At 34.8% G+C, this 27,011-nt stretch overlaps 1 protein-coding gene across 9 annotated transcripts in view; it reads right to left on the reverse strand.

The window, feature by feature from the left end:
- Positions 1 to 27,011, reverse strand: part of LRP1B (LDL receptor related protein 1B) — a 1,831,517-nt gene that overhangs the window by 66,171 nt on the left and 1,738,335 nt on the right. For all 9 annotated transcript variants that reach the window (XR_013828854.1, XM_079925113.1, XM_079925117.1 and 6 more), the window contains 2 exons: positions 20,649 to 20,813; positions 8,491 to 8,652 (listed from right to left, as the gene is read on the reverse strand). Coding sequence is in view for 8 of the 9 variants with exons in the window: in XM_079925113.1 (XP_079781239.1) it covers positions 8,491 to 8,652; positions 20,649 to 20,813 (327 nt within the window). In the remaining variant the exon portion in view is untranslated. The remainder of the gene's footprint in view (positions 1 to 8,490; positions 8,653 to 20,648; positions 20,814 to 27,011) is intronic.

The raw sequence follows: 27,011 nt of genomic DNA on the forward strand, positions 1-27,011 counted from the left end.
AAATTTATTATGCTTTTGTCAGCTGTTGGATTTATCATTTTAATGATACTGTCCACAGACTTATTTTGCTGCCAAAGAACAGCATCAATGTTTGTTGATATTTTGATCAACAACTTCTGGGGTCCAATTCTGACTGTACTATTACTTCTCTGGGAGCTTGAGCAAGTTATTTAACCTCTGCCTAAGGATTAATTGGTTAATTTTAATAAGTGCTTTGTTGTAAAAGGTGCTATGATTGCTAATAGTGATAATAAAATTATAATGCAGCCTTTTATAATGCATCAGGCTACCTCAGACTGTGATTCTATTAAGTTGCTAACTAAAATATAAGCCAAATGAATTTATTCTTTTTAAGAATACAAATCATTATAATGATGGCCACATAGTATTTTTTTTAACTTCGTTTAAAAAAAATCAAATATGGTGATGCTTCACCTTAAACAAACAAACAAACAAAAAATGGCTGGTGTACCATGATGATGGACCAATTGGGAACTGAGAAAGAGCTCCATACAAAAATACCATATGATTGTACCCTAATTAAATGTAGCTTTTGTGCATTACACTGATTATTCTTTTATAAACTTGCCTCCAAACTGCTTTCATTTACTTATCTATGATTATGTATTTGTTCATTTGTTTATTTGACCAATGCCACTGTTGGGTGTGGTCTCAAAGAGGTCATCCCAGACAAATAGAAGGAATATACACAACTAATACTCCTATGTAAAAGTGAATAGAGCTAAGAAGAAATAAAGAAGCAGTGACTTGAAAATTTAGAAGACAGAGAGATTAATTCAAACTGAGGGTGGTTATGAACAACATCAAAAAGGAAATGATTTTTGAGCTGGACAGAGACAGACAGATAGGATTTGGTACTGAGAGATGAGAGTGAGGAGAAATATGAAGAAAGTGCATTTCAAAGGGAGAGAATAGCATGAGAAAGCCACAATGCCAAGGAAGTTGACCTTTGGAGACGCATGATCAGTGTGGTTTTACTAGAATAAAGGAGAGGGTGCAAAAATAGTTTGGATAGTAAGTAGGGTCTGCATTATGCAGGTTCATGGTTGGCATTGCCCTGATTCGCTTGGACATCATTCAGTGTGGTGGGAAATGTGGAGCTGAAAAGAAAAAAAAAACCCTACAAGTTAGTAGATGGGAGTTGCGCTGGACTATTATGCTATGTTGAGAGGTGGGAGATGAGAGGATGCAAGCAACATGTGAGGAGGATACACACATATAACTGGACCGTATTTGCCAGATAAACTCTGCTGGTCTGTGATGCATATCACTTAAGAGATAAATTGGGTGAACAATGTGAAAAGGGCATTGGATTAGGGTAGTGGCATCTATATATGTTGAAAAGAGGCTGACCTAATATGAGAAGAATATACATATAGGAAAGGAAACACCAAATGTAAAATAGATAGCTAGTGGGAAGCAGCCACATAGCACAGGGAGATCAGCTCGGTGCTTTGTGACCACCTAGAGGGGTGGGATAGGGAGGGTGGGGGGGAGGCTCAAGAGGGAGGGGATATGGGGACATGTGTATGCATAAAGCTGATTTGTTTTGTTACACAGCAGCAACTAACACAACAATATAAAGTAATTATACTCAAATAAAGATTAAAAAAAACACTGAATCTCTTTGCTGCAGAAGTGGTCTCTTGCTATAATATCAGAGAAAAAATATTTAATATTATTTTTGATTCTCAAATAAATCAGTATATATAGTTTGATTCTATGTTGTTCCATGTACTTTCTACAATGAACAGAGACCTAGGCCACTCTCTGTGAGGTCCTTAAAGATATCAAATAATCTGGGGACCACAATGTTAAGTAATTTTTAAGGGTGTGGACGCTGGGGTTGGATTGTATGAGCTTAAATCTTGGCTTTCCCAATTAGTAACTGTGTGATCGATCTTCAGGAGGCTATTTGTGCCTCCCTAGTAGCCTCCTCTGTAAAATGAGAATAAAAATAATAGCTACTTTATTCATAGGATTAAATGGATTAACAGAATTTATTTTAAAAAAAAGAAGTAATTACAAGAGTGCCTAGATGTAGAAAGATCTCAGTAAATGTGACTGAGATCGAAAATCAGTTTTTTGGGGGGGATAAAACAAAACTGTGGCTGCTGTTTTGAGAATAAATACAGAGGGTGCAGAGAGGAAGCATGGAGATAAATTAGTAATAATCCAGGTAAGAGATATTGGTAGCTTCTATAAGGGTAATGAGAATAGAGGTGATGAGAAGCATTCAGATTCTGGGTATGTTTTAAAGGTAAATGTGAGAATAAAGGTGGGGTATAAAAGAAAGAGAGGAGTCAAAAGTGACTCCAAGATTTTTGGACCTGGACAATGAGTATTTCCCTCTACAAACACAGGGAAAACTATGGTAGACAAATTTTTGGATGAGAAAATCAGGTTAATTTAGAGCCAGGTCAAGCTGTCAAATAGACACTTAGGTATAAACATCTGGGATTCAGGCAACAGCTAGTTCAGCTAGAAATATAAATTTGGAATCATTCATATTTGGATGGTATTAAAAGCCATGCAATTAGTTGAAATCATCTAGGTAGTGGGTCTCAATCTTAGTCATATATGTGAAATACCTGGAAAACTTTAAATGTTATAGATGTCCTATTCCAGGCTACCAGGATCAAAGTCTTTGGAAGTAACTTGGTAAACTGTATTTTATAAAAGCTGTTGAGTCCATTCCAATGTGCAGAGTCATATGGAAATCAAGGGGTGGGTGTTTTAGAGGAGTGAGCTGTGAGAGCCATGGATTGGGTGCTTAGTGCTTGAGTCCTACACAGGGGAGATAAGCCCCCTTGGTAAGTTGGAAGACCACTGGGACTGTAGGAACTGCTACAGGCTGTAGGAACTGCTACAGGCTGTAGGAACTGCTGCTTTTGAGGAGAGTATGCATATCGGCTAACCCCCCAAGGCAGAGCAGAAATGGCAGATTGAAATCTCCCGGCTGGCTTTCTTACCACCTCTGTGCATATGCCAAGCCCAAGGTGAGCAAATGCTCCAGCCCTGCTTGCTGCATGTCACAGTGCAGCATTCAATCTGGGGCTGCCACAACTGGGGAGAAAAACTTAACTATGGGACACAGAGGCGACAGGTCACAGGGTGGAGCCCGGATGGGGCAGCCATGGCCATCGTTGGCAATTACTCAAGCAGTGCTTCAGAAGCCACGCAGATCTCTGACAGTGGCTGCTCTACCAAAGCCCACACCCCACATATGCAGAGTCCATGTAGGCCTCACCTTCCCTGCAGTGTGATTCTACAACAGGGCATTGGCAATAGAGGCCATGGGGAGTCATTGGCTTTGAGGGACAAAGGGGACTTGGACTTGAAGCTGCATCTGAACAGAGTGAGGGAAATAACTGCTGATGCCTGCACAGGCAGTGCATCAGAGACAGCTTGAACCTCTGTCTGAGACAGGCATGGGCTGACAGCCCATGTGAGACCCCCTTGCTTTGACACTACCCTACTCTGGGGAGAGGGTCCCAGGGCTGGGAGAGGGGAAAGCACACACTTAAAGGAAACTGAGGTACCTTGGGGATGACCTTCATGGCTTTTGCTTCAGCAACTTGGGATCAGACCCCAGCCCTGATAGGGCCAATATGTCCATCAAGCAGAGAGAAACTCTTGCCTTACACCCAGCTCCAGCTGAAGCCCCTCCATCTCCAGCCCCATCCCCTACCAAGGTGATAGCTGCCAGTACACCCTAAGGAAAGACATGACTTGCATACAGGACAAATCCAGCTCTGCCACCAAAGGCACTGAACACACACAGTCTGTATAGAAATGTTTCCATATAAGAACACTCTCAAGACTGAAACAGGTAATTGTTTCACATAATTCATAGAGGCAGAGAAAGTTAAGCAAAATGAAAAGGGAGGGAAATATTCTCAACTGAAAAAGCAAGAGACAAACCATGAAATAAAATAATGAAACAGAAATAAACAATTTACCAGATAAATAATTCAAAGCATTGGTAATAAGAATGTTAACTGAATAGGGAAACTAATAGATAGACACAGTGAAAATTTTAACAAGGAACAAGAAAATATAAAAAAGACCCAATCAGAAATGAAGAATTCAATAACTGAAATAAAAACACAGTAGAAGGAATGAACAGAGTAAGTAATAGAGAAGAATCATAAGTGATCTGGAAGATAGAAGATTGGACATCACCCAATCAGGGCAGCAAAAAGAAAAACAAGTTTTAAAAAAAGTGAAAACAGTTTAAGAGAGCTCTGTGATAATGTTAAGCATACCAACATTTGTATTATAGGGATCCCAGAAGGAGAAGAGCGAGAGAAAGAGATTGAAAATATATTTGAGGAACTTATGGCTGAAAACTTCCAAAACCTGAAGAAGGAAACAGATATCTAGATATAGGAAGCACAGAGGGTCCCAAACAAGATGAAGTGAAACATAGACCTATACAAAGACAAATAATTAAATGGCAAAAGTTGAAGATAAAGACATAATTCTAAAGGCAGCAAGAGAAAAATAAAGAGTCATATACCCTGAAATGCCCATAAGGGTATAAGGATGGAAATAATAAAGATCAAAGAGTAAATAAATAAAACAGAGACAAAAAACTAGAAAAAATCAATGAAACCATGAGCTGGTTTTTTGATAAAGATAAACAAAATTGATAAACCTTTAGCCAGGCTCACTGAGAAAAAAGAGAGGAGACAAATAAAATCAGAAATGAAAGAGGAGAAATAACAACCAATACCAATGACAAACAGTTACATGCAAACAAATTGGACAATCTAGAAGAAATGGACAATTTTCTAGAAACAAATCACCTCCAAGACTAAATCAAGAAGAAACAGATAACTTGAACAGAATGATCACTAGTAGTAAATTGAATTTCTAATAATAATAATAATTTTTAAAAAAACTCCCAGCAAACAAAATCTAGGATCAGATGGCTTCATAGGAAAACTCTACTAAACATATAAGGAAGAGCTAATACATATACTTCTCAAACTATTCCAAAAATTGAGAACAGAACACTTCCACATTCATTCTATGAGGCCACCATTACCCTGATACAAAAATCAGACAAAGACACTACCAAAAAAGAAAGAAAGAAAGAAAGAAAGAAAATAATACACCAACATCTTTGATGAATATTGATGTAAAAATCTTCAACAAAATATTAGCAAGCCAAGTCCAACAATATATAAGAAGGATCATATAGCATGATCAAATTGGATTTATTCCAGGGATACATGGATGGTTCAATATTTGCAAATATATCAATTTGATACACCACATTAACAAAAGGAAGCATAAAAATTACATGTTCATTTCAATTGACACAGAAAAAGCATTTGACAAAATTCAACTTCCATTCTTGATAAAAACTCTCATCAAAATGGTGAAAGAGGGAACATATCTCAACATAATAAAGGCCATGCATGGCAAACCCACAGCTAACATCATACTCAACAGTGAAAAGCTGAAAGTCTTTCCTTTAAATTCAGGAACAGAAAAGGATGCCCACTTTCACAACTTCTATTTAACATAGCATTGGAAGGCCTATCCACAGCAATCAGACAAGATAAAGAAATAAAATGTATCCAAATTGGAAGGGAAGAGGTAAAACTGTCACTATTTGCAGATGACAATGATACTCTATGTAGAGAACCCTAAAGCCTCCACCCATAAACTATTAGAACTAATAAATAAATTGAGTAAAATTGCAGGATACAAGATTAATATACAGAAATCTGTTGCTTTCCCATACACTAATAATGAAATATCAGAAAGAGAAAACAAACAAAAATCGTTTTAAAAATCACATCAAAAAGAATAAACTACCTAAGAATAAAATTAACTAAGGAGGTGAAAGACCTATACTTTGAAAACTATATAACATTGTTCAAAGAAATTGAAGATGATACAAAGAAATGGAAAGATATCTATGATCTTGGATTGGAAGAATTAATATTGTTAAAATGGTCACACTTTCCAAAGCTATTTACAGATGTAATGCAATCCCTATCAAAATACCCATAACATTTTCCACAGAACTAGAACAAATAATTCTAACATTTATATGAACCCACAAAAGACCCCAAATTGCTAAAGCAATCCTGAGGGGGGGAAAAATAAGCAAAGCTGGTGGTATAACCTTCTCAGACTTCAGACTATACTCCAAACTACAGGAATCAAAACAGTGTAGTACTGGCACAAGAACAGACACATAGATCAATGGAAAAGAATAGAGGGCCCACAAATAACTCCATGCACCTACAGTCAATCTACTACAAAGGAGGCAAGAATATACAATGGAGAAAAGACAGTCTCTTCAACAAGTGGTGCTGAAAAAGCAGGACAGCTACATGTAAAACAATGAAATTAGAACACTGCCTCACACCATATGTAAAAAAAAAACTCAAAATGGTTTAAAGACCTAAAAGTAAGGCCTGAAACCATAAGACTTTAAGAGAACATAGGCAGGATACTCTTTGACATAAATTGTAGCAATATTTTTTGGATCTGTCTCCTAAGGCAAAAGAAAATGGGACCTAATTAAACTTAAAAGCTTTGCACAGCAAAGGGAACCACTGACAAAATGAAAAGACAACCTACTGATGGGAGAAAATATTTGCAAATGATATGGCTGATAAGTGGTTAATATTGAACATATATAAACAGCTCATACAACTCAACATTAAAAAAACAAATGACCTGATTAAAAAATGGACAAAAGACCCAAAAATACATTTTTCTGAAATAAGACATACAGATGGTTAACATTAAAAGATTCTGAACATCACTAATTATTAGAGAAATGTGAATCAAAACAACAAGCTCTCACCTCACACCTGTCAGAATGGCTATCATCGAAAAGTCTACAAACAACAAATATTATCGAGGATGTGGAGAAAAGGGAACTCTTGTACACTGTTGGTGGGAATGTAAATTAATGCAGCCACTATGGAAAACAGTATGGAGGTTCCTCCAAAAACTAAAAATAGAACTGCCATATGATTCTGGTCCTGGGTATATATCTGGACAAAATGAAAAATTGAAAAATATATATGCACCCCAATGTTCATAGCAGCACTATTTACAATAGCCAAGATATGGAAGCAACCCAAGTGTCCATCAACAGAAGAATAGATAAAGAAAATGTATATATACAATGGAATATTACTCAGCCACGAAAAAAGAATGAAATTCTTCCATTTGCAGCAATGTAGATGGACCTGGAGAATATTATGCCTTGTGAAATAAGTCAGACAGAGAAAGACAAATACTGTGTGATATCACTTATATGTGGAATCTAAAGAATAAAACAAATGAATGTATATAGCAAAACAGAAACAGACTCATGGATGTAGAAAACAAACTAGTGGGGAGAGGAAAGGGAGGAGGGGCAAGATAGGGGTATCAGATTACAAACTACTATGTATAAAAAAGATAAGCGATAAGGATACTTTGTACAGCACAGGGAATTATAACCATTATTTTGTAATAACTTTAAATGGTATATAATCTATAAAATTACTGAATCATTATGCTGTACACCTGAAACTAATAAAATATTGTAGAGCAACTATACCTTAGGTTAAAACAAATGAGCAGGGAAATAAAGTTGTAGCTAGAAAGGGATGTGAGCACAAAGGAAAGTTTCTAAAGAAAGGTAGGTAAAAAGAAAAACACTGATAAGGCAGAAGAAAGAGGGGACAGTTGTATGAGATGTGTCCATGAGTATCTAAGAGGGATATAATGTAGGAGTGGACAGTGTAGCATTAGACATCGCATGGGTCCCTAGTCATAAGAAGGAAGACAAAGGATGTGGTGTAGGACAAAGTAATTTGAGGGATCTGGTGGTGGGAGCTTGTGGCAGTTTTCTTTAGACAGCTTCTTTTTTTATTAATGAAATAGGAAGCAAGTTCCTAAGCTGAGAATAAAGTTGGGGCACAGGTATTGAAGGTTTGGGGGGAAAGGAGAAGATGTGACACAGACATCTAGGAGGGTTAATGGATTAATGAAATACAGTGGAAACCATAGTAAATGCCCATATGAGATTACTGATAAAACCTCAAGTTAGACTAGTCTATTTTTTTTTTTTCAGTTGCATTCAGCAGTGGGATGCCAGTTCAGGACAGAAGAAGAACTGGATTTAACCATGGCTATGGTTTTCTAGAAAAGTACAAGAGAGGGGAGAGGGAGCAAGATTGTTAAGGGTGTATACAAGGGAATGACTGCAGTGATGGACCATGGAATCTAAGCTGGGAAAGGAAAGAACAGAATCTTTAAAATAAGAGATGGATGAAGAACAACGTAAAGAATTGTTAGATTTGGGGTGATAGGGGGTGGACTTGAAAAATAGGGCGTGGCTGAAATTGAGGTAATGGAGGGAGTGTAGTTCTAGGTGATAAGATTACTTAATGTACAGCTCACAGCCTGCTGTCAGACTGTCTTGTGGGTGTTGCTTTCACTTACAGTACTGACATCTGTCTCCAGTGTGTTCAGGCTGGCAGTCGCAGTAAGGCTGGTTCCCAGCAGTAACACTGCAAGTCCCTCCATTCTGACAAAAATCCTCACAGACTGTCTTACCACAGTTTGGTCCAGTGAACCCTAGTGCACAGCTGCAGGTGGGTCTCCCTATTGGGAAAAAAAGGTAATGAAAAGGCAATTAGTTGACAAAATTGTTTACTTATATGGAATCTTCACTAGGTAAGAATCAAGAAGTCAGTATTTGGGGCAAAGTCTGTCCACTACTTAATCTGCGACTTTACACAGTAACATGACCTCTCTGTGTCTCAGCTTCCCCACATTCCAACAAAGCCTGGGTTAGAAGATCGCTCAGGTTCACTTCAGGTAAAATAATCAGAGCTCATTTTATGAACAATTATACATGCATACACACATTTTATGCTTTAAAGTGCTTGTGTTATTCTTTGTATTTCTGTTTTCATGTCCATTTTGCTTTTCAATTATTTTTGTTCTATTCATGTGGTAATGCAGATTGTGTTGGCCATTAGAATATAAAATAGAGACAATCATATTTCCCAGTGTTCAATCATCAGGTACCAATCACTGCTGTATCTACATAAAACATAAGCTTAGGCTTATTATAAATAAATATTTTAATAAGTTTAAAGTGGACATGTCATCTGTAATAAGATTTATGAATATCAGTTATTTTATTTGATATAAATACACATACTGAATTTAGTATATAAGCACTTACTGAATCCTATTTTATTTCATTTTATATTTTTATTCATGGTGAAGGACTGTCACTTGTAGTCTAAAGATGATTTAAGAAATCTAATGTTAATAGCACACAATAGCAAATCTGACAGATCATCTATGGATATTTTATTTGTTCTGTGGGAACTAACATCACAATGAAAGGTGAACAATCCTTTAAGGTGTTTTAAATGTAACACAGTTAACTGTTATATCAAGAATGAGTCTCTCTAACTGCCTGGACTGTCAAGAACTGAGTGGAAAATAGAGTCTAGAATTATCTCTGCAGGAGAAGTGAAGGAAAACAAAGCAAAATGAATGGCTACCATTTGTAATGGGGGCAGAATAAAGTTTAGAGGTTGTACAAATATAAACTAATAACATGAAAGGGAATAACAAAGAAATTCAGTTATTGATCTTAGTTAACTAGGACTCAGAAAATGTCATTTAGTTGTCTAGTATCAGAGAATATCCAACCATCTCCTCTCTCACCATTGTAGACATGCAACATAACTAGAATGTCAGAAAAATGCATTAAGTGTAAGGCTTAAAACTTGAAGTGTAAAAGGATAAAAGTTTTTTTCTGTTGCCATAGATTCTACATTCTACTTTGAAGGACAATTCTATACATATATATTTTTGGAAAACCATTCTTAAGTGAATAAAACGTCTCCAAATAAAATCCACCTGCATTTCCAAGAAAATGAATAAATTGAGCTCCACAATTTATTTATTTAGTTTACTTTGAAAGGTCTCCACACACTTACAAATGCTAGAAGCTATTGCTTCTCAAGGAAGAAAGATATATACATTTTTACAGTGGGTACTATTGCTTTAAAACTTATTTATACATGTTTTTAGTTTGGTGGCAGATAAATGCCTATTAATAGGTTAAGAAACAAGGTAAAATTTATATACATTAAAAGCTGTAATGTGTATAAAATAACCTCATATTTTTTTATTGCCAGAAAACAGCTTTAAAACTTTTAGCTAAGTATTTTTCTTATAAAAGTAGTGAGTTTTCTAGCTGTTGCTTACATACAGACAAATAGACACAAACGAGAATAATGGTAGAAGATGAAGAGGATAGATAATTGTTAGAACATAGTCACTAAGGAAAATGAAAGCCCTGAATAAAAGAAGTAATTCATCTACATCAATGAGAACCAGTGAACAACTTCCAGAGAAATAGAACATACAATCAGGAACACAAATTAACATGAGCTAAATGTGAAACAAACAGTACAGAAAGTATAAGGGGAAATCAAAATGCATTAGAACAATCAGAAAAAGTGTCATACAATGTACAACTTATACATTGTAGATTTAAGTTTTTCTACCTTAATTTCTAGGTGTTTTTCTTTTTGTTTAAGAAACTAGGAGTAAAAAAAGTGAAAAGAAGTTTGAAAGAAATAAACCCAACCTGTTAAGGCACTTGAAAATTCCTCTGTTCCAGTCGCTCAGAGAGAGGACACCATGCTTTCATCTCATCTACAGTTGTTTTGAAACTAGGGCAGAGTGACCAGGTTGTCCCCCAGCTAGAATATGCCTCTCATCATTTAGATTCCAGCTGAATTATTTTCAAAAAGCTCCTCTTTCTCTTCCTTTGAAGAGATTTATTTTTGGTAAGTATAAATCTTCATATTCAGGAGAATATTATGTAACTTGAAACAGTGTGGTGATACAGCAGATCTTTTGTTTGCTGATGGGAAATGAACCATCAGCTGCAGAATTTTATAACGGGTTCCAGCTAATATTTTCAAGAATCGCTCTGGGTGCACCCTAACAAGTTGCACTGGATTCATTTTATAAATATTTTTTAGGTAGCTGAATTTGATTTTGACATTTGAAAAGGAAACAGCACTGTTACAATGACTAAGGTATGGATTTATAGCAGTGATGCATCCAGGGAGCTGGGGAGTTGACAGCCGGTAAAGGTAGCCCAATCAGAAAGAGCATCAATTGACCTGAGGACGAAGGGGAAGGAGGGGTTTGCTGGCTCTAATCAGTCTAGTTCCTATAGCATTCTTAGCTAAGACTTTAACAGTGTAGGTTGTCAGACTGCCTGGATTCACAGACTATCTGTGCCAGTTACTGGTGTGGGACCATGCGCAAATATCAGCTCTCTGTTTATTTCCTCATGTGTAAAAATGGGGATAATAATAGTACCTACTTCATGGGGTTGTTGTGTAGAATCACATAGAATAAATGAGAAACATTTCTCACTGTGCCAGGCACATAGAAAGCAATCAGTTACATTTTAGCTCTGAATATTATTGTTATTCCTACTGAGATTCACCACTTACAGGTATGACTTACTCTGTGACCCTGTCTACAAAGGCACTGTAACATTCTAGAAAAATCATTCTGAAAATTTTCTTAAATTACACACTTTATCTCCATTATTTATTTAAGATACAATTAAATTTGAATTTGTTTATGTGGCAGTGCTGGGATAGAACAGGTATTCCCCACAAACTTCATCTCAAACTCCAACATTTTTAAACTTTGAAGAATGGGTCCTTCTGTCTTCTTTATCTTCTAAATATGCTTAATTCTACACATTAAAAGAAAGAACACACACACAACACAAACAAAAACAAACCTAATATTTGCCACATCTATCTACTTGTATAACTTCAAATTTTGGTACATTCTCGAGCTTTTTTCAAAAGAAAGCTACACTTACTGCTTCTAATTCTACCAATATATGACAAAGTAAAATCCTCGATCATAAAGTCACATTCCAATCCTTCACTGGGTTTGTAGTTTTTATTTTTTAATACACAAAATAGTGGGTCAATCTGTTGCTTCTCTTTGTTCCCTCTGAAGACAGGCCAGATTTCTCAACATGTAAGTACTGCTCCTACAAATCAACTCTGATTCCCTCTTGGTAAGAAAGGATTAGGAATGGAGAAGGTAATGTTGGTGTTGTCTTTACTGTATATCTGTGTACTCTTGCGAAGCTTACCTCTAATCTCTTAATTCCTAAATCTAGATTTCTCCTCAATCATCCTCTTCCTCAAATTTTCTCCATAATTTTACATTTATTAATATCTACACTTGAAAATTTTATCTCCACTTGGCTTCTAAGACACTAGCATTGTGGATTTCCCTGTCTTTTTCTCTGACTGCTCTTTTATAATTGCCTTTATGTTCTCTTTCTATCTCTTTCTGGTGATATTATCCAGTTTCATGGCTTCAGTAATGATCTCCCTATATGAATGTCTCAGTCTCGATTTTTTGACTCTGGGCTCATTCTCCTTCCTAAATTTCAGACCTTCATTCTCACTCCCTGTTTTACGTCCCTGTGTGGGTATCTCTGCCTGTTCAACAGGTTCATCTACTCCTCCCATGACTCCCTAAGAGAGAAAATTCCTCTCATAAACATTGTCCTCAGTAGCACACATGATTTCACTAGACTGAAGGCTCTCCCAGTGCCATATTAAGTTCCACACTACACGTTAACAAAGTGCCTTGCTAGATGTATGCATATAATAAATGGAGGTTAATGTAGTTATATATTACTTCTGTTTACAGATAAATGGAAGCTTATCTCATATAAACTGTTGTAGCAAATTTTCATACAACATAAATTAATAATAAACTCTTGAAATTTAACTAGGTAACCAGTAATAGCTGATGTCAAACATGGTAAATACATAACTAGAATCACTAACCATCTATAGTCAATGATAAATATTAGTAATATCCGTTAGCACAACTGAAGATTATAATGTTCATAAGAAAAAATGGAAATGCCTTGGAATCTCATAGAGTTCTCTAAACTTCATTGTTCTTGCATGGCCCTTATATACCAAAAATCACGGTCTCAGTAAAAATGGTTGATTCTAAAATATTTCATAAGAATATTTAATAGTAATTAAATAAATTTGGTACAAAGTTAAATTACTTGTTTTTTTTTTTTTTTTCAAATCAGGAAGACCTGAGAAAGAAACCTGGTTAGATATTTATTAATTGTGTGGCTTTGGAAAACTTAGACATCCTCACTGGATCTCCTTCTGGATCTCATTCTGCAAAATGGTGATAGCAATGCCTGCCATGTGCTGGTAAAACACTTGTCACAATGCCTGCCACATAGCAAGTACTCAATAATTGTAGGTTTATTAGTAATAGTAGCATTGGCATTATTATTACTCTTAGTATTGCTATTAAACAAATCCTCAATTTTGGTTGTTATTTAAACTTCACTGAGTACATTTGCCTTTGTTAAGAAACTCCATATGGAATCCTGATGCATATTTTTTCCATTTTCATTCTTTTGAACAAAACATGCCTATAGGTAATCTATATATATCAGTTCAAAACAGTATATTTTAATATACATAACAATGAAATCTTTTCTATTATATAAGTAATTATATGGATATCATAAAGATTTATCACTAGTCCCTGTTAAATGAGCATTGAATTTATGTGACGTGGTTACAATTTACATCTAGATAAATGAATCTTTAACTATATGCTATCTTTAGTTATATACTCACAGAAATTTCTCTGATATGGGCAGACAATACTGATGATTTTCAGTGATAATAGACAATGTCTTAGAGAACTGACTTTTGACATAATCTCAGATGTTAGTTTTCTTACTTAATCATGCTAGCTTACATCTAAAAAATGCCACATAGAGTGTTTCAAATTAAATAAAATAATATAATTAAGGAAGTTACTAGAATCCTTGGCACCTGAATTGAGAATTCAATTATAGTAGTCACTATAATATGACAATAATTATGTTTGTAAAATTTTCAAAATGTTAATGCATACTTGCTAATAATTTTAGAGTAAAATTTGCTGGGTAGGTTTAAGTCAAGTAATATATCAATCAATATGTTTCTCAAAAGCATATATTTTCATTTGAATATTATTAAGGTGTATGTTGTTGGCATTTTTCAATAACTTGATTTAAAACTGTAAGTGTATCTTTAAAAGCTAGATTTATTTAATAAACAGTTTTTAAGCTGATTATAAAAATGCTACTCATCTGGGCTTCCCTGGTGGCGCAGTGGTTGAGAGTCCGCCTGCCGATGCAGGGGACACGGGTTCGTGCCCCGGTCTGGGAAGATCCCACGTGCCATGGAGTGGCTGGGCCCGTGAGCCATGGCCGCTGAGCCTGCGCATCCGGAGCCTGTGCTCCGCAACAGGAGAGGCCACAACAGTGAGAGGCCCGCGTACCGCAAAAAACCCCCCAAAACCAAAAACAACAACAAAAAATGCTACTCATCAGTTTAATTTAATTGATATTGTATGATTTTAGTAGGCAAAATAACCTCTCTGCTCAATATTGGACAAATAAATTATAACTCTTTTTTCTATCTAAACACAACACCTGAAGATGTATGGTTTACTCAGCATTTTGTAGTAATTTTTAAGGGAAAAGAATCTGGAAAAGAATATATATATATATATATATATATATATATATATAACTGAATTACTTTGCTGTAATTTCAGAAACTAACATAACATTGTAAATTATACTTTAATAAAAAATAAAATTAAAAAATTAAATTTAAGAAAAAAATGTGGTTGATTGTGATGAAAGAATGCTAGTAAAAGTAATTACATGTGAATTTCTTAGGAGACCATGACTATACTTATTATTTCTGAGTGGTAGATATCTGCTAGTGAACATTATTGATTGGTTCTCTTTTTAAGCAATTTATTTGAATTCATACTCATTTTTCTATGTGAGCCATGCTGCTTACCTTGTTTAACTTGGTCTTGTGCTTGTAAATTTTTGTCCCTGGTTATAACATTTTATACCTAACTAGTTTTCTATGCATTCAGTCATTGTTTAGTTCAAATAGTCTGACACACACATTGAGTCTAAGTAATAAAAACATTTAATTGACATTTAAACTGCAGGGCATATTTATACACATTTACATTTAATGTTCTCTGAAAATGCTATCTAAAAGTAAGCATCTTTAGTAAAAACGTCTTTACTATTTGGACAAAAGCTACATTCTTTTCTTTTTTTTTTTTTTTTTTTTTTTTTTGCGGTACACGGGCCTCTCACTGTTGTGGCCTCTCCTGTTGCGGAGCACAGGCTCTGGATGCACAGGCCCAGCGGCCATGGCTCACGTGCCCAGCCGCTCCGCGGCATGTGGGATGCTCCCGGACCGGGGCACGAACCCGTGTCCCCTGCATCGGCAGGCGGACTCTCAACCACTGCGTCACCAGGGAAGCCCAAAAGCTACGTTCTTGTTCCTTCCTACAGAATAAAATAATAAGCCAAGAAACAAATCATCATAGCATCATTCAGTTACTTACTGGATTAAAATCCGAAAGCCTGTCTCCTGACCTCTAACCCCCAAGACTGCTCTCCTTGGTGAAATCTGGCTTCACTTCTGACTTAGATTCAAGTAATAAAAGTTTTGAATGCTTTAAAAAATTGCTAGTCTTTTTGATAAAGAGATTTGACATTCTACTTTTCCACTTAATATAATGTTTTCCTGGACTGAAAGTGAGTGCCCATTTATACATAATTTTAGCAAGTTGACTATAGCTGTTGGGTAGTCTTAAGTATTACAAAGATTACAGAGAACTATTGAGCAAAGCCTGACAAAGAAAATAAAGAACCGTGGGCTTTATCCAGCTCCCCCCAGGTACTATTTAATATATTCTGACATGTTTCAAATTATAGGTCACAATCTATTTATATTTATGGAACGTTCATTTTTAGCCAACATTGTGGAGATGAGACTGAAACATTTTTGTCTTTTCTGTGAATATAAGTAAGCCAACTCAAGCATTCTGACATTAGCTTAGAGAGCTATAAGACTAAATGGTTCAGTACTGCTCTCACCATATGGTCCAAACGAACCAGTAACTATGACTCATGAAGCCAGCAGCACAGTTAAAGAGAATCATACTTTCCTTGTTATGAAGATTCAAGGGCCAAGAACAGTGCCTGGCACTTAGTAAGCAGTTCAATACATATTAATTATCATGATCCTGACAATGATAATAAGTAGTGTTATTTTAATTTCTGATTCTAATAATAAAGCATGGTTGAATATTTAGAAAATACAGAAGTATAATGAAGGACCTATTACATATGCAATTTTTTCATATTGGGCTCATAGTATACAAGCAGGTTTTTTCTTGTGCTTTTTAACTTTAAAATAAAATGTGAATATTTTTCTCTATTATTATATAGTTTAAAATTATAGTTTTGTTTATCGTGTAACATTCATCTTTTAGATATGCTATATTTTATATATTAACTACTTGAATTTAGGTTTTTATCTCCAATTCTATATTATGAACAATACTACATTGAACATTTTCACTTCTAAATATTTCATTTTTTATTATTATGTAACTTTTGGAATATATTTCTAAAAGTGACATTATTTAGTTAAAGGACATTGGAACTTTTTTGTTTGTTCTGTTTTTTGTTTAATTTTTGAATTTTATTTAATTTTTTTATACAGCAGGTTCTTATTAGTTATCCATTTCATACATATTAGTATATTCATGTCAATCCCAATCTCCCAATTCATCCCACCACCACCACCCCCCTGCTGCTTTCCCCCCTTTGGGGTCCGTACGTTTGTTCTCTACACGTGTGTCTATTTCTGCCCTGCAACTCCTGCTGAGTAATTCAGAATTGCTTGCTGCAAGGCTTGTACCATGAACATTTTCTTCTGGTACTGATTTAAGGATGCTGGTTTCACCTGTGTGTGACTGGGCTCCTCCTCCCTCTTTTCCCACTTTTCTCTGTTTTTATATACGTTTGTGTTCATATATGTTCATGTTCTGCCACTTGCTCCTTATGTTTTTTTGGTTTTTTTCCATTGATTTGTCAAAGCTACATATTCCTATGTCGCTTATTTTTTAAACTATATGAACTATTTTATGTTTTCAATTTTATATTTTCGACTTATTCTCTTGGATTCTTAAAAAGCAAATAGGACCAAATATCCAGCTTTTATCACTTTCTAAATATAATCAATATCTATGTTAAGGGAGCTAAGACATCAAGCTTAATTTAAATTAAAAACAGCCCTCATTTAAATATAAAGTGAAAGAAAAACTAAGAGGGACTGTTTAAATGTATGTTCACCCTTTATCAAGATATTAATTAGGTGACTGTGTACTTTACAGCCCAGATACATATGTGACTTGAGAGACATCAGTATATATGTTTCATAATCTGTTTCATGCTGTTTCAAAGGTGCCCCAAATTTCCTAGCTTAACCTGCCTTTGAGCAAACATTTTTAGGGTAGTCATATTTGATCATAATTGATGGCAGTCACATATGCTACCATCATATTTGGGGCAGTGGCCTGGATAGAAAGATCTTGAATAAATGAGATAGAAAATTATCTCTATCTACTTGGCTATTATAAGGGCCCTTTCCATTGCAGTGAGAAGATTTTGATTTTTTTCTTTCCTCAAGAGAGCCCTCTTTCCTCCGGCTTCATTTCTGGGAATAAAATCTTCCACTGCCAAAATACACAGATGTGGTGACAGAGGGCAACACAAAGAGAGCTTCTGCTGTCTTCTTGCTGAATTCATTTAAATACTTCAATACAAATGAATTGCCTACTATAAAAAATTGCACCATCATCTCTTCACGTAGCCAGTTTTACATATATTCAAACTTCCCAAATTAGAATTGCCTTCCTTTATGCATAATTCCAAACTTTGAGTGGGAGTATTTGAGAATATTTTCCCAAATTTACAAAATTTCTTGCTCCATTCCTCTAAATCAGTTGTGTAGAAAACCCTGATTCATTTTGATAGAAACATCAAAAGTCTAAATAACAGACCTATAAGAGTATGGAAAATACCACACAGAATGAACATAGAGAATAAATATTCATAAAAGTGAAGATTAATTGTACATATAATTACATAAATATCCATTACATCTGTGATGAAAAAATAATTCCATAAATTATACTCTACTTTCTACATAAAATGTAGTTCAATGTAATTCAATGCTTTATTCTATTTTCCATTGCTTTGCCAATGTAAACTTTATCTTAAATGTAGCCTCCTAGGAGCAGGTCACAGAAATTAACTACATGGATCCTTGTTGATATAATCAATGTCAACCTATTTCATTTTGTAGTACCTTCTTATATGGATACAGCTCATATATCTAGTTTTTAGTTTTCTTTATTACAAAAAACCTTAAGGAATGAGGAAAAATTCATTCCTACATGTAAAATTTTAATTACGCCTCTCAGATGTGTGCCTTTAATTAACTGGTGACATTTCCTTTGTTCAATTATTATAGTTCTATACAACTGTCACAAACTTATAAAGTTTAATTAAGGCTGCCCCAAACCCTAGTTACATAGTGTCCACATAGGAGTTTGCCAAAGGCTTAACTGTAAGTAAACTGACAATGAATAAATCTATGAGTTGCCCACTGGGATTTGTTTCACAAATTAACATTTGTGTGGAGATAATGAGGTTCTACAGTCTATAATACCAAACAATGTTTTATAAAACCACATTTTTAAAAGTGAAAAATGCTTTGTAAATGACTTAATTAGCTATTATATTATTATTAATTATTAGATGCTATAAGACAATAAACTACATGGCTATATCTCAAGTTGAATTCATATGAGAACTCATTTATATTACTAATTTGAAATATAATTTTTTCTGAACATATTATCTATGTAAATCAAGATCTAATACTCTGGGTGCATAGATAAACTTGATATATTATGGATTTTAAGAATGCAGCAAGGTCTGGACAAATGATTTGAATGAAACATCAAAAGTTGTGCTGTATTTATATATATTTCAGGATCCATTAACAGGATAGCAAATTCAATGTTTCACAGAGATTTGTCCCTGTGCATTGATTGCAGGTTGAATAGGTAGCCATAGTTTGGAGTGCCAAACTCTTTATCTAGCTGGCTTAAATTATTTCCAAAGGTAAATATAAGAAAATCATCTGGTCACAACCCAAAGATTTTTTTATCTTAATGAGAAAATTAAGTTAACAATTAAATAATAAAACTCTTAAACAACTCATTTGCATAAGAGAAGCTTCTTCCCTAAAGCAAAGTGGTATGTTTGTTGCTAAAATATAATTACAGGTCACACTCTTTTACTGTAAATTCAATGGATTCTCATTTGCATAGTCAATGAAGGTCTCAGTACTACAGTTTTTCCCACAGCAATAGAATATACTTTATGGATTAGCTCCCCCTCCGGCAGAATGAATATATGTAGTAAGACTCCTAGTGCCTCTTTTAGTTCAATCAACCTGCTGAATATTTTTTCAGAATTCTATTGAGTAGTTACAATTATCTTAATTATCAATTAATCATAAGTCCAAAATATTTATAGGTATCAAACTATCAAACTATCAAAGAAGTAGTATTGTTTTTACTCTTAGAATGCAAATCAGAAAACAGCTTGCTTCTCCTGAACTCCATTGAAAATGCTGCTTCATGTGGCTCTTTGTTAGCATTATGCTAAATACTTCAAAGAATAGCTTAAGCAATAGAAGCAGTGAGAAATCCCAGTAAGAAAGAAATTAACCACATAGGGGATGTGAAGATCATATGGATTGCTTTTCTATCTCACTACCTAAATCTGCAGTTATCGTAGGAAAATTAAATGTACATAGATTTCACTCTAATAGTTGCATAATCTTCTTTGCACTAATACTGGAATTTGCAAATTATATTTCTATTATGTATTATGGTTAATTTTTTTCCAGTGGGAACATATTTTAAATTTAATAGAAGTCAGTAGGAAAATATGTTTTAGTATTCACTTATGTGCTGTAGAAAACACTTTTTGCGAGCATAGATATAGCATAAATTAGTAAGAATCTCAAGTATATCCGAATATGTAGTAAACTGATGTTTTCAAAGCAATATGTTTTGAATATACTACATTGCAATGACAACAGAGTAGTTATGATTTTAGATGGAAATTATGATGCTCTAAGATGTACTGATATAGTATGTATATATTTAAAATAAATCTAATTTTTAATAACATGAGTTTTAGCATCAGGCAAACTTCAATTAAAAAAAAAAAAACAGATTTTGGAGTCAAATAGATAAGGCTTCTAAAACTGATTTTGCCTCATCATTTTAAGCCAGAGTCAGAATATCTATAAGCACTGAGCCCTGTCAATGGCACGCACTTAACACAAGATAATCATCATTATTATTGTTAATTTTTGTGACTTGGACTTCGATTGATATACTCAATTTAGAAAAAATGCCACTGATTACATTGAATTAATTATTAGATTTAATTTTTGTTAATGTATTTGTTAAGACAACAGGAATTATATTCATAGCATTAAGTATTTTCTGTAGATTTTTCATATATAAGGAAAATTACAGATGATCTGAATATACAATGCCACTCAATTATTTACCTAGAGCTGATGGCATGCAAGTTCCTCCATTTTGACAGTAGTTGCTACAGTGGTTGATTTCACATCTCTCTCCTGAATAACTAGGCCAACAGTGACACCTCAAATCACCTTTCTCATTTAAAATGCATCTTCCTCCATTTTCACAAGTCAGTTTGCATGAATCATCTGGTTATAAGAAGAAATGTACAAATTAGCATGCCATTCAGTAGGTGGTAGAATAAGAAAAATTCAAATAAAGAAAAATTAAATACTAAGATTCACTTTTTTCCATAAAATTCCAAAAATAAATACCCCTAATATAAACGTAGAAGAAACAAAATACTATCTGAAAATAGAGAAATAGATTTCAAACATTGTTGAATGGTGAACACAAGTATTGAATTAACTTTTATTCTTTTTTAGGCTTAAAGCATTGTTTACCATTTCTTATATTTGTTAAAACATTAAACAATAAAACCAACTGAAACTTTCTAAAAATAAAATATTTTCCAACCAATATGGGTTTTTTCATGATATGGGCAAACATGGCCTAGTTTTTAGAAGTGTTTGATATTAAACCAAACCGAAATATGTAAGATAAATATATATACAGTCCCCTACATACGAACTTTCAAGTTGCGAACTTTCAAAGATGCCAACGTGTGTTTGCATGTCCTATCACATAAGTTAGTTCACGTGCCTGCTGTACTTTGTCACGTGCCTGTATCCTCTACAAGTGGTTGTGCTTTTGTGTACTTTACTGTACAGTATTGTATAGAGTACAGTATTTTTATTTCAAGCCCAGGATGTCCGGAAGCAAGCGTATAAGCAGCGGTGATGTAGCTGGTACTGAATGTCAGGCATGAGTGAAAAAACAGCTTGCCCTCCGTCTTCTATTGCTGAAGATCCTTCAGCTCTACCCTCCCCCACCTCCTCTCCGTACTCCAGTCAGTTACTCTTCTTGCCTGTTCACTCGCTGCCGGCTCCTGTATGCCAGCTGTTATACTTACTGTACTACTATACTTTTCAAGGTACTGTACTGTAAGATTAAAAATGTTTTCTCTGGGCTTCCCTGGTGGCGCAGTGGTTGAGAATCTGCCTGCTAATGCAGGGGACACAGGTTTGAGCCCTGGTCTGGGAGGATCCCACATGCCGTGGAGCAACTAAGCCCGTGCGCCACAACTACTGAGCCTGCCCGTCTGGAGCCTGTGCTCTGCAACAAGAGAGGCCGCAATAGTGAGAGGCCCATACACCGCAATGAAGAGTGGCCCCCGCTTGCCACAACTAGAGAAGGCCCATGCACAGAAATGAAGACGCAACACAGCAAAAACAAACAAATTAATTAATAAACTCCTACCCCCAACATCTTCAAAAAAAAAAAAAGTTTTCTCTATTTTTTGTGTTTGTTTTTTATGTATTATTTGTGTGAAAATTATTATAAACCTATTTCAGTACGGTACCATATAGCTGATTGTGTTAGTTGGGTACCTAGGCTAACTTTGTTTTACTTACAAACAAATTGGACTTACGAACATGCTCTCTGAATGGAACTCATTTGTATGTAGGGAGTATATATATAGTATGTATAGTGCATATATATAGTATAGTGTACATATACAAAAACATATAATTTTTAGTATAGGGAAACATTTAAAAGAAAAGATACTCTTTGATGTACATCCTTATCAGCTATATATTAACGCACAAAACTAAAAATTACTTAGATTTGATACAAGATGGTGATAAAACAGTGTCAGAAACATTTTTTTCCATATATAAAATAATTAGGCAAAATCTGCCTATATAATACATTTTGGCTGAGAGAAAGAAAGGATGGTCATTCCTTGGGGGTCACAAAATCATTTTTAAAAATATGATGAGTCTGATTTATGATAAAGATTGGTTTGGAATCATTTTCCACATTATTTTTCTGTATGTGTAGACATGGCCTTGCTCCATTAGAACTACTGCTCTACATAGAACAGGACATAATGTCCAATGGAATAAAGACAATTGACAATATTTTAAGAGCATTCTATTCAAAAAATACCTTTTTCTACAGTCATGCTTACTTTATACAAAATAAGATAAAATCAAAACAGCCTATATTGTTCACTCAAGATGCATTGGCACAGACATAACAGAAGCTTGAATAATTATCACTGCAATAATCACAAAAACATCTTAAAGAGCCTCAGTGACTTCAAATGACAACATAATTCAAGTATCATAACCACTGTCATAAACAGAGACCATCTATCAGCAGTGTCAGACAAATTTCGAGATTTTTGGCATTGCAAAGCAGTTTCCAATACCTTGTCATGTAGGGAGGCTTCAGGTTGGCATTACTAAAGTCTGCATTTGTAATATGAAGGGCTCTCTCATGAGGCACTATATACACAGAGTATAAAGAAAATGACAGTTGATGTAGTGAGACCTGTTTTTAAGTCCTAGGTCTGCCCCTTACTAGGCATACAAATTAACCTATCTGAGCCTTAGTTATTTCTACTTTAAGATAGCCTTAAGGACAAATGTGCAACTTAACTCATAGGTTTGTTGTGAATATTAAATTAAATAAGAAACTGGAAAGTAAAAGTCAAAATTATAAAACTTTGTAAATTTTTAAGTATATAAGTATATAACATACACACAAATGAGAATTTGAGTTCTAGCCATACTAGAATAGTATGAGGATGAAGACCTGCGATCTGGGTCTACAAGGTGTATTGTTAAATTTCAACAGGAAATTGAGGAACTTACTAGGTAAATTACCCAGTAACATTCTTATTCAGCATTAGGTATTGAGTGCCCATAAGGCGCACTGAGAATATAGCTCACGTGGAGTGGTATCTATGAATACCAGAAGGTGAGCATTGTTGAAACTGAATGAAAGTTACTGTGACTGGACCTGGATTACAGAGTGTGAAGGCAGGAACTGAAAGAGAGAAGTGAATTTAAAGAGATAAGCAGAGTGTCATAGGAGATCCTTGGATGTTGGACTTTGCCCCCATAGCAATGTTAGGTCTTTGAAAAGTCTAAAAAGTCCAAGAATGACTGTACTGGTAGGGGTTAAACTGAAAGCAGGGGGACTATTAGGACTCTGTTTAAATTGTCCAGGCTAGATAAGATGATGGCCTAAAATAGAGTAATGTGGGATAGATAATGTAGACATATTCTGAAGGTAACTAGAAGACAAAAATCACATCAGAGGGAAAGGAAAAAACAAGGATAATTCTTCAGTTTCTAACACAAGGCCAATAGGACCTGAAGTGTTGTTTTATCTTTGAACATATTAAATTGGAGATACTTATATAAATGCAAGTGGGAATCTCTAGCAAAGAGTTGAATATAGAGGTCACGTTCTTAAGAAAGATCTCTAGTGAAACATGCTTGCTCAATTTAAAATTTACCAAAACATTTCTAACTCATTCAGCATGAAATATCCTAACTGGAGTTGTGAATGTGAACAATGAAGATAAATATTTAAGGTATTATGATCACAGTTAGGATTGTTACGGGAGGGCTCATTTTCACCTGTAGATGTTCTGTGCAAAAATACATAGGTATTCAAAATCTCTACATGTTAGGACAGGTGCATTTCTATAATGTGCCTCATTAGGCACCAGAAATTTAAAAAATATAACACTGCCTGATGAAATGGAAGTAGAGTTACATTCTTTCAAAACCTAACTGTAATAGTTCTATAATGAAAAAGGAAGCTGCTTTTGTCAATAACAAAATCACCCCCAGAAGCCAAGCTCCAGCAATTATAATCAACTATAGGGAAGAGCAGGTGAACAGTTCTCCAAGAACGCGTAACATTTGAATTCAAATTTCTTACATGAAGATTAAAAATACTCAGGGTGCTCATCATTTAACAATAGCAGCTAGAGAAAGGCAAGCAATTATAAAGAGCTGAAAAAGTTGGCTGTATCAAATGCTAATGTCAGGAAAAAATTAATTGGCTTTTATCTTCACCAATCAATAATTCTAAAATCCACTTAATTATATTCCTAACCGAAGTGGTTCAAGCCATCCATTACCAAGGCTCATATACAGAGGCCAGTGTGAATACTTTTTAACACTCAGATTGTTTAAAATATAAGATTTTCTTTTAAATCATAAAATAAACATTGAGGAGGTTTCTGTAACCCTGCCTTTCAAGCAGGATTGAAATAGTAAAACTAAAATTTATAAAAAAGTTTTAGATCTTTGTATATTTAGACAAAATGCTTCCTCATTTAAAACATAAAACTATACAATTTGGTAATAGCTTCATTTTCTTGCCTACTTCATGACAGATTTATTTTAGAGTGCTGTGTGTCTACTTTTTGCAAGGCATTGTGCTAGGCACTTTCTGTATGTTATTTCTAGTATTTCCAATGACTCTGGACATGGGTACTTTGGGTGACTTGGAGACACTGGAGTGTATTATGTGATGATTAAGAGTGTGGAATGCCTAGGTCCACCTTAGGGTACCACCATTATTAAGTATTGTTAGACAATTGAGCCTCTCCATACTTCAATTTTTTATGTGTAAAAATAGGGGCAATGACAGTATAATATCATTGGAGTTTTGTGAGGATTAAATGAAATTATATATATATCTACATAACATACTTAAAATATGCTTTGCTCATAAGCCTTCAAGGTATTTATTATTATTACTAGCAGTAGTAGTAGTATTTATTGTTAATCCAATTTCACACAGAAGGAACTGAGACTGAGGGAGTACAGGGCCAAACATATTAGTTAAGTGATAGATCTTGGCTTAATCCAAAGCACCACCTCAGCTCTACTCCAGACCATGTTCTTCCTGTATATTTGTTGATTTTGTATTATTGAATAAATTATTTGCATTAAGCAAAGAGGAAAAAGGGAGGTTATGTAGAAGAGACAGTCTTATTTACTTATAAAAGGAAAACAAGAAAAGCTGTCTGCAACTTGACCATAAGAAAAAAAAACACACTTATAATATCTGAACCAGTGTAAAAGTCACACTGGTAGCACAAGCTGTGTACTTCTGTGCAGAATACTCATCTCTTTCCCAGGGGTCTCTCCCACCCATACAATAGTGTAAGTAGACATGGCACACAGGAGGCATCTGTGAGAGCACTGCTTATGGGTATATATGGAACTAGTGAAAATGAGGCACATCTTCCACAAGGAAGGAGTTGTTGACGTTTTTAAGAATCTGTTTCTGAGATGTTAAGTATAGAGTTTGTGACTGTGTCAGAGCAGTGAGTGAAAAATGTACCTGAAAATGTTCATTTAATTCTCTTATTCTACCATCACAATTGAGATCATGGCAACTCTAGTTGGGAGAATTGGTAGAGGAAGGGTGCATCCTAGTACCAGTGACAGCATCCCTTTTCAATGACTGGCACTAAAATACCCATCCAAAATACCAGTCATGATTCATATTTAGCTCTCCGTTAAGAATGTTCCAACTGCCACCCACAACAGCACTTTGCACATCCTACACACTAACTGGAATAAATGACTCATTATTTTCTTTACAGTCCATGCTTTCATGACTTTTCAGACAGTTTCCTCTTCTCAGTGTCCTCCTCCTTCATTCCTATTTAATCTAAATATAATCTATCTTTGCAGATCTTGTTCTAATGTCATGTTCTATAGGAACTAATCAATTCTCTAACTGGATAATCATCTAATTCCTCATAATAGCATAAAGTCTGTCTCTTTTGTGGCTTATATCACTATTCACATAAGTATTTATTGGTGTTTGTGTCATTCATCATTTCATCTTTTCAACCTCTTCAGCTTTGCATATCAAATGATTAAAAATACATATTAAATGGAAGAGCTGTGACAGTTTTAGACACTGAGTGCCTTAGGAAAGGCAAAAGTCTTCAGCTGGCATAACCCCCAGCAGAGAACAATGAGACAATGATATGGGGGTATAGATGCTGACTGAGGGCAAAGACACTGTGTTCACATGAGGAGTTCATTTAAACAGAGAAATACAACCGGTGGGAAGCCCTGCTATGAAGAGATCCTAAGTGTGTATCTCATTGGAAAAATGTTTGCTGTGACCCTCAAGTGATTTTTGGAGCCCTGCATTTTTGTCTGTGACATAAAATTAATGTGTTGATTTTCTTTTCTCTTAGTAGCATTTTTTTCCCATTATGGCTAATGTCTTGAATATGAGGAAACTTATTGAAAGTCTGCCTGGATATCCAAGAGACATCTCTTTCCCTTTCCCATCACACTATTTTCAGTTTTGATTTTTTTCATTTGATTTTTTTCTGTTTTGTTATTTAACACATACTAGCATCTGAAATAATATTTCAAGTTTTTAAATGTTTGTTCCAACCTCTAGCTTCTAAAATATAAACTTCTTGAATGAAGAAATATTTTCAG

This window comes from Stenella coeruleoalba, assembly GCF_951394435.1.
Source record: "Stenella coeruleoalba genome assembly, chromosome: 6".
NCBI classification, from domain to species: domain Eukaryota; kingdom Metazoa; phylum Chordata; class Mammalia; order Artiodactyla; family Delphinidae; genus Stenella; species Stenella coeruleoalba.